A 15,368-nucleotide genomic window follows, 5' to 3' on the forward strand; every position below is an offset into this window, starting at 1 on the left:
ATCTCCGCACGCTGTTTCCATAAAAAGAGCCCACTCCTTTATCACGCTCCACTTTGCTCTCTCACTTTCCCTCTTTCCGCTTCCCACCCAAATGGATTCTCTCACTCTCATTTGTACCGCCGCTCTTCTCGCCGCCGGCGGACTCTACTGGTTCGTTTGCTTTTTTGGCTCCGCCGAGGTCAAGGGTAAACGTGCCGTCCAACTTACCGGCGGCTCCATCGACAAAGAGAATGTCCAAGACAACTATAAACAGTACTGGTCTTTCTTCCGCCGCCCTAAGGAAATCGAAACCGCCGATAAGGTTCCCGTATTCGTAGATACTTTCTATAATCTCGTCACTGATATTTACGAATGGGGTTGGGGTCAGTCATTTCACTTTTCCCCTTCTCTCCCTGGCAAATCTAACCGTGAGGCTACTCGTATTCACGAGGAGATGGCGGTAGATCTATTGAGTGTGAAGCCCGGGTCCCGCATTCTCGATGCGGGCTGTGGTGTGGGTGGGCCGATGCGGGCTATCGCGGCCCATTCTAAAGCTAATGTGGTTGGAATCACTATTAATGAGTATCAGGTGAAGCGAGCCCGGATGCACAACAAAAAGGCCGGGCTCGATTCACTTTGCGAAGTTGTTTGCGGGAATTTCCTGCAAATGCCTTTTGCAGACAACAGTTTTGACGGAGTTTATTCAATTGAAGCTACATGCCACGCTCCTGAGCTTGAAGAAGTGTACCAGGAGATCTACCGGGTATTAAAACCCGGATCCTTGTACGTTTCTTATGAATGGGTTACAACTGAATTGTACAAACCGGAAGACCCGGAACATGTAGAGATTATCCATGGGATTGAAAGGGGTGATGCTCTGCCAGGTCTGAGAAACTACAAGGACATTGCTGAAGTTGCTAAGAAAGTTGGTTTTGAAGTGGTGAAAGAGAAGGATTTGGCAAAGCCACCATCACATCCATGGTGGACAAGGCTTAAAATGGGTAGGATTGCCTACTGGAGGAACCACATTTTGGTCACAATTCTTGCTTTTCTTGGAATTGCACCAAAAGGTACAGTCGATGTCCACGAGATGCTGTTCGTGACTGCTGATTATTTAGCTCAAGGTGGTGAAAAAGGCATTTTCTCTCCTATGCATATGATTCTCTGCAGAAAACCTGAAGAGTAAAAAAAACAAAAAAAAACAACCCCAAACTTATTTTGCCCTAGAGATTGACCATGGAGGTTAATTTCATTCTGTTGTCCCTTCCATTTTAGTTTTGTTTTCTTATTGGATCAATTTTAATTTTATTTAATGTCGTTATTTTCCTTGTTTCTTGTAGCTTGAATTTAATTGCCGATCTCTTTCTTTTTGTTCTTTGTTTCAATCTTAAAAACTAGAAAGGATCTATCTTTATTTGTTAATCGCTTGACCTAATTTAAGAATTACCAATTATTATGGTTTTTGTTTCAACTTTTGTGGCACTCTCTTGTTAGTGGGGTTTGATCAGATATTATTTTCCTTACTCTCTGATCAGATAGTTGTCGTATATTGTGGAACTTCTGTACATAATTATGTGGCACTTTATAATTTGACAGGACATTGCATGTGATTAAGTTAGCTGTATGATGACTATGATCTACTTTTTCATTATTCCCTCTTGCTAGTGGTCCTCCCCTACTGCAATAATAATTTTAAGACTATCTAGTGTTTATCAAGTAATGTAAAGATTGAGCACGCACTATAATTTATGTATTTTACCTTTATGTTTCCCCGACTTACTCGTATAGTTAGTGGGTCAAGCGGAGACAGCAAAACACTGTATAGTTTTTAGATTGCGAGATGTCCAGCGGGCGGAGACTTGTAGATAAGTTTGGAAATCAAATTCTACTTAAAAGCCTCGGTGGGAGGATTCACTTTTCACTCCTCCTATTTCAATTTATGTATTTTACCTTTTTTAGTTTTATTTGTTCGTATAAAAATTAATATCAGATTTAATTAAAAACTCCATAAATGGTTACAGAATTAACAGAGAAATTGTTTTAGAGAGGAGAATTATATCTAAAGCAAAAAATATCTTCAAATGAGTTAAGAGACTTAGCACTCATACAGCTGTCGTATTAATACAAGTAAATGCTAACCGACTCTAACTAATCCATGAGAAAATTTTGTTTCGACCTGCCATTTAAATTTTTTAGTTGTACTTTATTTTATAAACATAAAAATTTATAAGTTGTGAAAATTATTAAAATGAGTTTGGGGATAATCGTATATTAGTTAAGTTTAGGTGTATCACGAAAATTTCAAGTATAGTTCGAAGGTTACTTATATCTTCTTTTTTTAATATAATTTTATCAAATAAGCAAAAGTTCATAACAAAAGTATAATACATTGTCACAAAACAATCCCTAAAAAATACAATATTTATTGATCGAACTTTAGTTCAATAAAAACATAAAATTGAACATGAATTATAGTATACTACTCTTTAATAAAATTGAATATGGTTAATACTATTAGTAAATATATCATTATATTTATATTTTATAAATATTTCATCACACCTTTGGTATTTTCGCAAAAAAATATATAGCTATAAAATAGTATTTTTTTTACAAAATATAAATTTATGGGGCAATTTTTATATCTGAAAATATGAAATTCTCAAATCAATTTTTTGAGAGAATTTGAGATTTGTCTTATAATTTAAAATCACGAGATTAAATTACATGTCTAAATATCTATTTTATTAATAAATATATTATTTTTTGTATCGTGGTAGGAGTTACTTCCTCCATTTTAAAATAAATAAAGTCGTAGAATGTGATGTTACTCTATTATATAAAAGGGAATGAGAGGAAGTTAGAGTCAGTCTCATTTGATCTATTTGCCCTGCTCCTTCAATTTCCTCTATTCACATTTAATATTTTATTTATTTTAATTTACTTATTTTATTACTCTATTATATAAGAGGGAATGAGAGGAGCTTAGGGTCAATCGGCCATTTGATTGATTTGCCCTTCTCTTTCAATTTCTTCTATTTCTATTTAATATTTTATTTATTTTAATTTTTCATCTTATTTTTCTTTATATTATGTTATGTATTAACAAATTACTAAATTTTCCTGTGCCTTATAAATGGAGATAGAGGGAATGATATATATTATTATAATAACAAACAACTTAAAATGTGGTTAACTCTCAAAATTTTACACGTGCCACATAAATTAGGGCAGAGAGAATAACACATATTATTTGAAAATTACGTTAATTATGAGTACTACAAATCACAATAATAAACAATTTAAAATATTTTTAAAAATATATTAAAATTTTTAGTTGACTCTCAAAATTTCACGTGTGCCACATTATTGGGACAAAGTAAATAACATATATTATTTAAAAATTATGTTAAAAGTACTATAAATCATAATAATTAATAATTAAAAATTAAAAATTGATTGACTTTCTTGATTTCATTTGTGCCACATAAATTGAAACAATAGAATAATATATGTTGGGCCCGTGCCATGCTATTATATTGGAAAAATTACTAGAAAAAATATTTTTTAATAAATAATTTTTGATTTTAGCGATACTTTTTATTTATTACTATTTATAGCAATATTATGATATATCTACTATGTATTAAAAGTGAATTATGCATGCAATATAAATGTATTTTAAGTGTTTTAAAATATATTATACTTGTTTGGTAAGAAATTGACACAATGTATTATAAGTGTATTAAAGTATGTGATAAATAAATTATCCATGAGTAAAACTTATATTATATGAGTTTTATAAATTATTCTCGCTAATATATATTAAAATTGTATTATAAGTGTTCATTGAAAAAAATATTATTATTATAAATAGTAAATATTTTTTTAATGTAGTAGATTTATGTAAATTTCCCTATTATATATAGTATTTTTTAAGAAGGTCAACTAAAAACATCAACGGAAGAGTAATTTTAATTTGTCAATATGACTCATTTGCTTCTTTTCAATTTTTTCTTGAAATTACAGCTTATCAATCTTCACTCATTCCAGGGAAGAGTAATTTATTTAAAAAGTAATTAATATATTTTGAAGCATGAAGAAAGTATCAAAAAATTATTTATATTGAAATATAGTGAGCATACTAGACGATTTGTTTCTCTCCACTAAAATTTTAATGGACATAATATTTGCACTTGTTAGATTCTGATTTGGTCAGAATACTTTTTTCTTTGTATGTACCCGAATATTACCTTTATTTTTTTAAAAAAGTAATAGTAATAAAGTAACCAATAAAATAAAAAGGGCACGTTGCGCATGAGCCTGCTACTATGAGTTGTTTGCAGGCACTAGAACATTGTTTTGCTTATATTATTTGTATTTGGTATTTGTGTTTATGTGGTACATTAGTTGGAATATTTGTTGAGTGATGTTAATTAATTTCACTTTCTTCAAGAAATAATAAGTTACTATTGTCGAGGTGCAGTGATGGAATTGCTTCACCTTTAATCAGAAGTCTTGGGTTCGAGCCTTGGGAATGAAAAAAATCCTGTTGTAGGCGCTACTCCCTAGTGGGCCTTGCAGTGCACGATTCGAATTTAGTTATAGCTCCACGGACTCCGAACACCAAGTGGAAAAAAGTAATAAGTTGCTATAATATTGGTGGCATGTGCCTCCGATTTTGAATTTGGGGGGGTAAATTTAATTATTAAACTATTTACAAATCTCGATGTACTTTTGTTAATTGTAAAGCTAAATTGGATCCATTCAGTCATATACTTTGACAATCAAATAGTGAACTGTTAATTGCTGTCTAGGTTCATTGCCCAAATATGTAAAAATATCTATAGAAATTCACGCATCATTGTTGTCAATAACATCATTTTCAAGAATTAATGCATATAATGTCTTCGGCAAGGATGTTCAACTAATAATTTTATGATGTTCAGGGTGCTCAAATGCTGGAAAAAATGAATTTTAGGTCTTATCAATGAGACGTAGCGATATTAATAAGACACATAAAGCTAATGATATATATTTCATAACTAATTGATTAGACAGCTGTGGTTTGTGTTGGTGTTCTTTCTTTTTAGTGTTGGTGTTGTCACAGCTTTTTAACTTAATTTTGTGCTTCGTAAATTTAGGGAAAATTCCAAAACATGCCAGCTTTCATATTTCCGTCTCTCTCTCTCTCGTGAAATCCCATGAAAATAAACGTACAAGCAATGTGGTCTACTTGTCAATCCAAATACAGTTACATTTGGATGGATGCAGAATGTATATAGTATATACTCGCTTAATGGTAGCGGCGGAAAAAAAAAATTACTTTAAAAAAAAAGTGTAAATTTTGAAGAAGTAAATACTTAAATTAGTGAAAGGAAGTTCAACATTTATTATATATATAATAATTTTAATTATATATAAATAGTATTTTTTTTATCCCAATTTATATGATTTTTTTCTAGTCAGATTCAAAAAGAATAACTGATTTCTATGTTTAGTAACAATTTAACTTTAAAATGTGCATTTTATCATTACTGAAATGATTTATTGTCACACAAATATCTATAACTTATTATAGACCATAAGTTTTAAAAATCTTTCTTTCTTTCTTAAATTTCGTGTCAAGTCAAATTAACTCATATAAGTTGAAATGGAGGGAGTGTAGTTTTATGTCGAATGAAGGGTTCAAATGAACTCCTAACTGGAAGTTGGCTCCGACCTTGCTTGATGGACCCTCAAATTGAATTGTAGCTATTTTTATGTGTTGAAAATACTTTCCTTGTTCACTTTTACATATCACATATTTCTACAATAGATTTTCATATTTACTAGTCACTTTTGACACATCAAGAAAAGATAATTATTATTTTTTATTTTCCCCTTAGCATTAATTACTATTGTCCAAGTCATTTTCCAAAATCTAATACTCCCTTCGTCTCATAATAGTTGTCATCTATACTACAAATAGTTGTCCAAAAATAGTTGTCAATTTAAACAATCAAGAGAAAATTAATTATATTTTTTAAATTTACCCTTAATATAAATTATTCTAGAATTAAGAGGCACATAAATAGATAAAGATCAAAAAATTAATAAGGGGTATATTTATCAAATAATCTGTCACGCCCAAAAGGGTACCCTAGACATGACCGACACTCAGAAACCATTACTGGCTCCCAAATGAACCACTTGACCTGATCACGCATCCGTTCATTCATTCAACCAACGGAAGACTTAAAATAAAGAGGTGATTAAGTGGACAACTCAGATCAACAATCTAGCTCAAAGAAGAAAGGTCATGGGCCAACAAGTCTAACCCTAATGTTTGTCATTAAATAGTCTGACAAGAACAATTCAAGAAAATAAAATACTCAATCGATCCATCACTATCTAATCTATGAAGCCTCTATCACTACTATCTAATTGGTGCCAATGACAAGTTCATAGCTATCTCAAATCAGAATGAAAAGACTAAACTCATCGCAAGAATAACACAAGTGGTATCCTCCGAATGTAGGGGAGGATTCACCAATAACCTGAGTGTGAACAAATCCTCAACGGTGCGCTTATTGATGATCTCTTAAACCTGTCTCTGCATCATGAAACTATGCAAGTCAAATGGCGTCAGTACGTGGAATGTACGAGTATGTAAAATGACATAATGAAACATGCGTCAAGATAGAATAATATCGGTTCAAATATCTCATGTCAGAAAGATAAGAGAGATTCAATCAAGGTATCATAAGTCTAAAGTAAGAATACAGTTTAGACAGATACCAATCATATACAATCCGATCTAATCATGTACAATCCAATTCAATCCAATCATTTACAATTCGATCCAATCCAATCATATACAATTCGATCTAATCCAATCCAATCACATACCATCCAATCCAATCCAATCATATACAATCCAATTCAATCCATTCATATATAATCTGATCTAATCCAATCCAATCATATACAATTTAATCACATACCATCCAATTCAATCCAATCATATACAATCAACTCAACAATAAAGTCAAAGGACTCAACTCAATAGATATGCAAATTATAATTTAGCAATGTTTTACAATTCGACTCAATCATCTACAATCACAATAAAACTAATCATATCATGCACAATCCACTCAATTTGAGAGTTTCTCTAACCGAAAAATATCCTCTATGATCCAGTGATGTACAACAAGCCGACGTTGTTGCCACGTCCGTCCATACTTTGCCAGGGTATGAACGAATCAATCAATCATGGATCTATCCATCAATCAAGTCCTATCATTTTAGGACAACGAAATAGGGAAACATCCGACTTTAACGATCCATTCCCTTCCTACGTTGGCTACGTAGTTCATGGGATTTGAGTATGCACTATACTCTTACCCAATTCGGTGCTCAATACTCCTTCCAAAACTCAATATGCTCATATCTATCAGGTAAGTAAAATACTCAAAATACTCATTTAGTCTCTTTTGGACTTGGTTCAAATTAACTCATTTACTCTCATTGAACTCTTTTCAAAACTCAATCAATCTGGTCTCATTGGATCTTCTTTCAAAACTCAATCAATTTCAATCTTCACTTCATTCAATTAGGCAATCCTTTCAAGACTTATTCATGACTCATCAGGACTCTAAATCAACAATCGTTAATTTTTTCATTTAAGACATGCTTTCAACTCAATTATGCAGTAAATATGAAATGCATTTAAAAACATAATTTTCACTCTTCAAGTTAAACTCAAAATAGACGTTTTAATGTAAAAATGCTCCACTCGTTTATACTTAAAATACTTAGGCTCAAACTCTTTCTAAATCAAAGATGGAAATAATTATTTTTTAAACTCAAAAATAGTGCATAAATAATTTGTGCAAAAATGTTCACAAATCATTACTAAAACTCCATCTCAAACAATCATTTATGCTCAAAGTGCTCACAAGACTCCAATCAAATCGAATTATGCAAACCATATCATGTAGTCACATTAGATTCCAATTCATTACATCTCAAAACATCATCATCAACATTGCATCTTTATCAACCATTTCACTTTTTAATGGTGAACATCATTTACATCATCATCAAACATCTTGCTTAAAAATCCTCATTTAACTCTATGTTCAATTTCATCAAACTCACTATGAAAGCAATATTTTATGTAACCATCAATCTCAACCTCAAGACAAATTATGACAAAAATTGAAGTCTCATCTTGGGTTCATGTGAATGAAAACATGAATCCATACTCTCAATAAAACTCACCTTAAGAACATTATTAATACATATGAATTTATATACAAAACTCAATATAAATTATAGATCACTCAAGAACTAAACTCATGGAACCTCAAACACAACTCAAATCAAATCAATGAAGATATAGGGCACGTGGATGAACTCAATCCAACGTTATGAGTAGCCTTACATTCTTGGAATGAAGATTATCTCACAAAAAATAAAAAAACATGGCTTGAAGATCTTGAATCATTGAGTTTGAGAGCAAATTTGTTGGAGATGATTTGAGAGAGAAGAGGATGAAGTTTGGGGGTTTTGTAGAAGGCTAAAGACTGAAAAATGCCCTAAAAACGCGTCCAAGATCGTATATATATAATAGGAAATGGTCCAAGTTGCCCTTACTAAAATCTGGAGGGCATAACTTTTTATTTCGAACTCCAAAAAATATAATCTTGGTGGCGTTGGAAAAAAGACTCAAAGACCTTTAATTTGATAGGTCATAGGACACCTAATTCATTATATTCTAAGAGATATGGTCGTTTGAAATTGACCCTTATACGAACTCACACGAAAACTTAGCCGATTGAAAATCTCTAGACTCAGCTTGGTGATAGAGATCCCTTAGGACTCTAAAACACATCTAATACACTTCAAATACTTAAAAATTGATCCTAACTCATATATACAACTAGAAGTCACCAAGTTCGATCCTACACGCACATGAAGAATGGTTCGAGTCTTGGCAAAAAATAATTGGGGTGTTACATAATCCTCCTAATTAATATTTTCTTAAGGGTTGTGCAAACCTTACCATGACAACTAAAATGAAACAGAGGAAATACTAAACATCAATTAATAAGGATAATATGATAAAATACATATATCAATTATTATTTTCTTAATGGGTGTGCTAAATCAAACAGTAACAAGTAAAAATGAACAGAGTGAGTAGTAATAACAATAGTAGCTAATAAGTCTTGTCAATATTACTAGTTGTTTAAAAAAATATAGTATTCTCGTTGTCCAATTTTACTTGTCCATTATATTAAAAATAAATCTCCAACAATACTTGTTCAGCTTGGAAAATCAATGAATTATACCCATTTGAGTCCATTGTACCATTGTTGTTAGATAATCCTATTTAATATCTAATATATTTCCTAAAACATTAAATTTAATATATTCAAAAAATAATATATAATAATAGTATATTTATTATTTATTATTTTTTAAGGTGTATGTCAAGTCAATAATAAACAACTATCAGTATCAATTATATCCAATGTGAACGTATAATAATTAACCATGAAAGGGTGATAGAAACATATGTTTTGTCGGTAACCATATGGAATAATCAAATATTGATCATGGTTAAATAATAAAAATTTATTTTTACACACATATAATTTTAATATAAATATTTTTGATAATAGTTGTACTCTCTCCGTCTCATATTAGTTGTTATGTATATTAAAAATAGTTATTTCAAAATAGTTATCAATTTAAATAATCAAGAGATAATTAATTATATTTTTTTAATTTTATCCTTGACATTAATTATTCTAGAATTAAGAGACACATAAATATATAAAAATTAAATAATTAATAAAAGGTATATTAATTAAATAATACTTTTAATTAATATTTTTTTAGAATTATGTAAAATTTTAACATGACAATTAAAATGAGACTGAGAGTAATAGTTGGGCGTTACAACTTATGACACAGCAAGTCTGTGATCCCAATTCCCAAGTCGAATAATGAAGGGAGCAGTTTACGTTACAGTTACTCTTTTAAAGTTCTGTCAAGAATCAATATAAATAAAAAAATTGTAAATGGAACAAATTCTGGCAGAATGTTAACATTGTGCAGATATATTTTAATGAAACAAATTCTGGCAGAATGTTAACATTGTGCAGATATATTTTTTTAGTTTAATTGTAGCTTTAAATAGACTGGTTTTAAATTTGGTTCCTTCAAATAAATTGTTTTTAAAATTTTATTTCTAAAAATGAATTTATAGCTAGACATAAGTTTTTAAAGTAAGGCATAACTGTTGGTGTTTGCCCTAACTTTTTTAGTATAATTAAATTTTCGTAGTACAAGTGTTACGTTAGCACTTGTGTGGACCTCTTTTTATTTCGAGTGAATTGTGTGAGGTTATTTTTCTCAATTATTTGTACTGTCATATTTATAATGGATTGATCATCTCCTCTCGTGGATGTAGATCGGTTGATCGAAGCACGTTAAATATTTGTGTCTCTTTTGATATATTTCTCGCGTTTGTCTTTTTACTCATGGTCATTCGAGGTTTACTTTGCTGACTTCTGCATGACACCTAATTATTTACGTTCCTAACAATAACTTATGTAATATTATAATATAAAAATATAATTGTATGCAATACACAAAAAAATCTGTGTATTTTACCAAATAATCCTTATAAAAAGTCATCTTGATATTTAGTTTTCCATAAAAAAAATCTTATAAAAATTCTCTGTTTATTTAATAAAATTTTTTGAAAAAAAATTGTCCTCTAAAATCTCACAAAATAAAAAAAGCCTGTATTTTGATAACTAAATTAAACTAATTTTTTTTTTCTCTCTTCCTCCTTTTACTTTCTCGTTTTTTGTCCTTTTTCCTTTTCTGTCTTACGTTTGATTTTTCATTTTCTTTCTTACGTTTCCTTTTTCTTTTCCCTTTTTTTATTTTCTTTCTTTTTCTTTCTTTCTTTCTTTCTTACGTTTTTATGAAATATTCTATAACTAATGTCCTAAAGGTAAGACTTTTTAGTCTAATATCTTTCAAAGAACAAGTTAATTTTCATGGGCAAGATTTGATACTATCACATAATGTATTAATTTATAAGATGTTCTATAACTATTACTTTAGAGACAAGATTTAACTCAAAAATTTCAAAGAACAAGTTGAACAGAATGGGCAACATTTTACATCATTTTACTACATCTAAATTTTGGGGAACGCAATGAGGTTAAAACAAATATATGCCTCATTGGCAAAAGTTTACATTATTTCACTATGTCTAAATTATTAGATGTTCTATAACTCTTCCTTTATAGGCAAGACTTAGATCAAGATCTTCAAAATAACAAGTTACTCCTTATTGTGCTGGTGGAATTCCTTATTTATTTATCAAAGTGGGTCGCTTTTGAATTCATTTGTTTTTTTGCTTTCTAATTAACGTGAATGGGGAACCAAATTTTGATACTACCACATTGTGTCTTGATTTATGAGATGTTCTTGCATAAAAAGCAAGATTTAGCCCAAGGACTTTCAAATAACAAATTGCGCTCCATGGACAATAATAGAAGTTAAAAAAAAATGAAAAGAAAAAAGATGAAAAAATAATAAATAAAAGGAAAATAGAGAAAGAGAAAAATGAAAAAAAAAAAAAGAAGAAGAAGAAGAAAAAAGTTGAGAGACATTTGAGCTTGGAGAGTTATTTAAAAAGTATTTAAGGTGTAGAGGGGCAAATATATACTTTGACTCAACTTAAAGTAGATGGGAGACCATGTTTGTAAGACTTCTTTTATGGGGGACAAAAAATCAAAACCACCATATGTAATTTCCTAAGCCTTTTCGAGTTCTCATTATTGACAATTCGGGTGGACATGATACGGTAGATATTAGATATCTATATTAAAATTTTAAAAAAACTGCTATTGTAATTTTGATAGTATGATATTTAGTATGTGTTCTTTTAAATTTTGATATTTGATATTTATAAAAAAATTGTTAAATATTATATTGAAATTAAATTTTTAATATTGTGATTTTGATTGTATGATATTTGATTTGAGTTTTAAATTTTTTTATATTCAATACGATATGCGTATTTATAAGAAGAATATCGAATATCATATTGAAGTACATAGCTATATATATAATTTTAATAAATATTATAATACTAGCAAATATATAAAATATTATGGGTATGTCTTTATACGTTAAAATTTTGACGACTTAATCTTGATTGAAGTATCTTTTTGCGAAATTGAATAACGAAGGAAATTGCATGCTTGACATTTCTTTTGAATATTTATACGCGTTTGTAAGATGTTAGTATGATTAATTGAGATATTTCATGAAAAGTCGAAGTCATAATTCTCTATTATATAAGTAAATGTAAATCCAAATTGAACAGATTAGATTATGAAATAATCGTACCACAAATTATCAAAAATTAAACTTTGAAATATTGAACTAAGCCTTATTAATTTGATATAATAATGATATAGTATTTTTAAATATGATAACCCGAAATTACCGAATAGTAATTTGCAGAATAAAAAAAGAAAATAGTGACAACACGCGATTTTTATGCGAAAAACATCTGACTTATAAGAGTGAAAAAAATCACATCCTATACTTATGCTGAATTTAATCCAAACTTCTTTAAAATCGTGAGCCACTAAGCCTTAACAGAATTAAGATTACAAACACTTGCAACTTGAAAAATTACCTCTAATCCCTTGCCTCTAAAATCACTAGATTGAATTGAACATCTGTCTCTATCTAATGTTAGTCTTTAAATTTTTTTTACTTTAACTTTTGATATGATAGGTATAAAATCATAAGATTCATATGCATTTTAGTGTATGATCACACAATTCGAAAATATCTTTTAATTATATAAATTTATATCAAGTTAAAATCAGTTAAATAAATTAAAATGAAGAGAGTGTTTGTTAGTATAAAAAAACTAGTTTATGAGAGTCTTATACTTCCTCCGTTTTAAAAAGAATGACCTACTTTTCTTTTTAGTTTATTTTTAAAAAAATGATCTTTTTTTCTTTTTTGGCAACACTTTAGTTCCAACTTTTACAGGTGACATGTTTAAGGCCACAAGATTAAAGGATATTTTGATGCATTTAACATAACTTTAATTTAGGATCACAAGAATAAAAAATCTTCTTATTTTTTTTAAATTTTATGTTAAGTCAAACTATATCATGCTTTTTGAAATTAAAGGAGTATTATATAACAGACGTAGCGTTCAACTTAGTAAAAGGTAGGCAGGGGCGCAGGGCGGCCGCGTTCGTAATGATTAATTGGTAGCTGCTGCCTGCTCCTCCATATCAGGATTTGCATGTGAGGCGTTGGTGTACATTCATTCAAACAAATTAGGATAACAGCTTATCAATAATACGTGTTCTCGTCATAACTTGTGCTACTCTCTCTCTCTTTTTGGTTCAACAACATCTTGCTTTCTTCAATGTCAACCTACAAAATATTATGTTTTCCCCTTTGATTAATTGATCAGAAGCGGAAAAATAGGTTCACAAATTTATACGGTCCATTCATTACTAATCAGAAGTCTCAAATTTGAGCTTTGTATGTTGTGAACACCGAATTCTGTAAACTCCGTTAACAAGGGTCAAATTAGGGGATATCCAATTATTCATGCGAGAATAATTAACACAAACTTTGTTCATATTCTATATACACTTGTTTAATTTAAACATCAAATTGAGCTGCTTCAGCTTCTTTTTTTGCAGCAAATATCATAACTTCTTTAAAAAAATAAAATCAAAGGAATCGCAGCTAGCATTTTATGAATTACTCCCTCCTTTTTAATCTGTGGTCTTGCTTCTTTTTTTTTAAGTCCGTTTAAAAAAAAGTTTTTTTTTTTCATTTTTGACAACTCGTTAATTATGCCGTATTTTTTTATGACATGTTTAAGACCACAAGATTAAAGAACATTTTGGTACATTAAACATATCTTTAATTTAAGATCATAAGATTCAAAAGTCTTCTTTAGTTTCTTAAACTTTATGTCAAATCAAAATCCAGACACATAAATTGAAACGGTGGGAGTAAAATTTTCAACGACTAGCATCTTATGATTCACATTTGGATGTATATTCGCGTTTGAGAATAGTTGACATAATGATCATCTACAAAGTCAAAATGTTTGGATATCTCAGAATGTGCTGTATTTATAAAACATACTATTAAATTAATTTTAATCAACAGACTTCGCTTTTTTTTGAATATTTTTATAGGTATTATTTATGTTTATTCCTACGAAATCTTCACGTTATATATAAGCTGTACCACTTAATCATATTCATTATTACAAGACGAAAATGGAAGTAAAATTTGCAGAAGATAGATGCGCGTGGCCAAGGAGATCATCAGAATCAAAAATCTTAAGAACAAGGAGCCAAAAAGCTAACATGATGAGCAATATTTTGGATGCAATTGCAAAAGTTAATAGAGATTTTTCGAGTCAAGAAAATGAAGGGGAGGTGGTGAGGATGAAAATTGTGGTGAAAAAAGAAGATTTAAAGCAAGTTATTGAAGCATTAGGAAATGGTAACAATATGAATGAACATAGATCAAGTCAAATTTCTTCTTCTTTGGAACAACGCTTGAATTTCATGAGGAAAAGGCAGTTAATTAGAAAAGCCAATCAAATCAAGGTGAGAAATAATTCTTCTTGGATGCCTGTGCTTCAAAGCATCCCCGAGGAATTTTAATCCTCGATTAATATACTCTTCTGCTTTTTTGAGAGGAGTCTCAAAGTAACAGTAAAGTTGTCTTTATTGTCTATAAGTCACGGGTTTGAGCTGTGGAAGAAACCATTAATGCTTGCATATAATAGGTTGTCTACATAATACTCTTTTCCAGACCTTCTAATATGGGATATTTTGTGCAGCGGATTGTCCTATCCTGTAATTCTTTTTTTGTTGTTGTTGGTTATTCATTTTTAATCTCTATTCTTTTTTGTACTTAAATGACTTATTCTCTACAATTACTGACTAAAAAAGAGTTGCACATTTTTATGTAGAGCTCTTTTTTTCCGTTATTAATTCTCTTTGCACTATTTTTTTTTTGTCATTGTCTTTGTCTTTCCATTAAATAAAATCGTTAGCAGGATATTCATTTTCTACAGTTTTCAGCATTTTGAAGAGAGATTTAGTTTGTGATTCCTTCTTCTGATTCCTTGATTGATCTTAATTTAGATATTTCATTCACTACTAAAAATACGAATTATCGATGGAATAATATTGCGAAATATTGGATGACGATAATATTAGATCCGATGCCTTCCCTTCAAAAGTTCGTCGGAATTAGTTATCTTTCTTAGTAGTGATTTCATCATCATTCAAATTAAGTTCCTC

At 29.8% G+C, this 15,368-nt stretch overlaps 1 protein-coding gene across 1 annotated transcript; it reads left to right on the forward strand.

Moving 5' to 3' along the window:
* LOC129885293 (24-methylenesterol C-methyltransferase 2-like) lies at positions 1 to 1,300 on the forward strand. The gene has a single exon (XM_055959522.1). It carries the CDS (start codon positions 92 to 94, stop codon positions 1,163 to 1,165), a length of 1,074 nt encoding a protein of 357 aa, XP_055815497.1. The 5' UTR covers positions 1 to 91; the 3' UTR covers positions 1,166 to 1,300.
* The last annotated feature ends 14,068 nt before the right edge of the window (positions 1,301 to 15,368 follow it).

Source organism: Solanum dulcamara, chromosome 4 (genome assembly GCF_947179165.1).
Source record: "Solanum dulcamara chromosome 4, daSolDulc1.2, whole genome shotgun sequence".
In the NCBI taxonomy this organism is placed as follows: domain Eukaryota; kingdom Viridiplantae; phylum Streptophyta; class Magnoliopsida; order Solanales; family Solanaceae; genus Solanum; species Solanum dulcamara.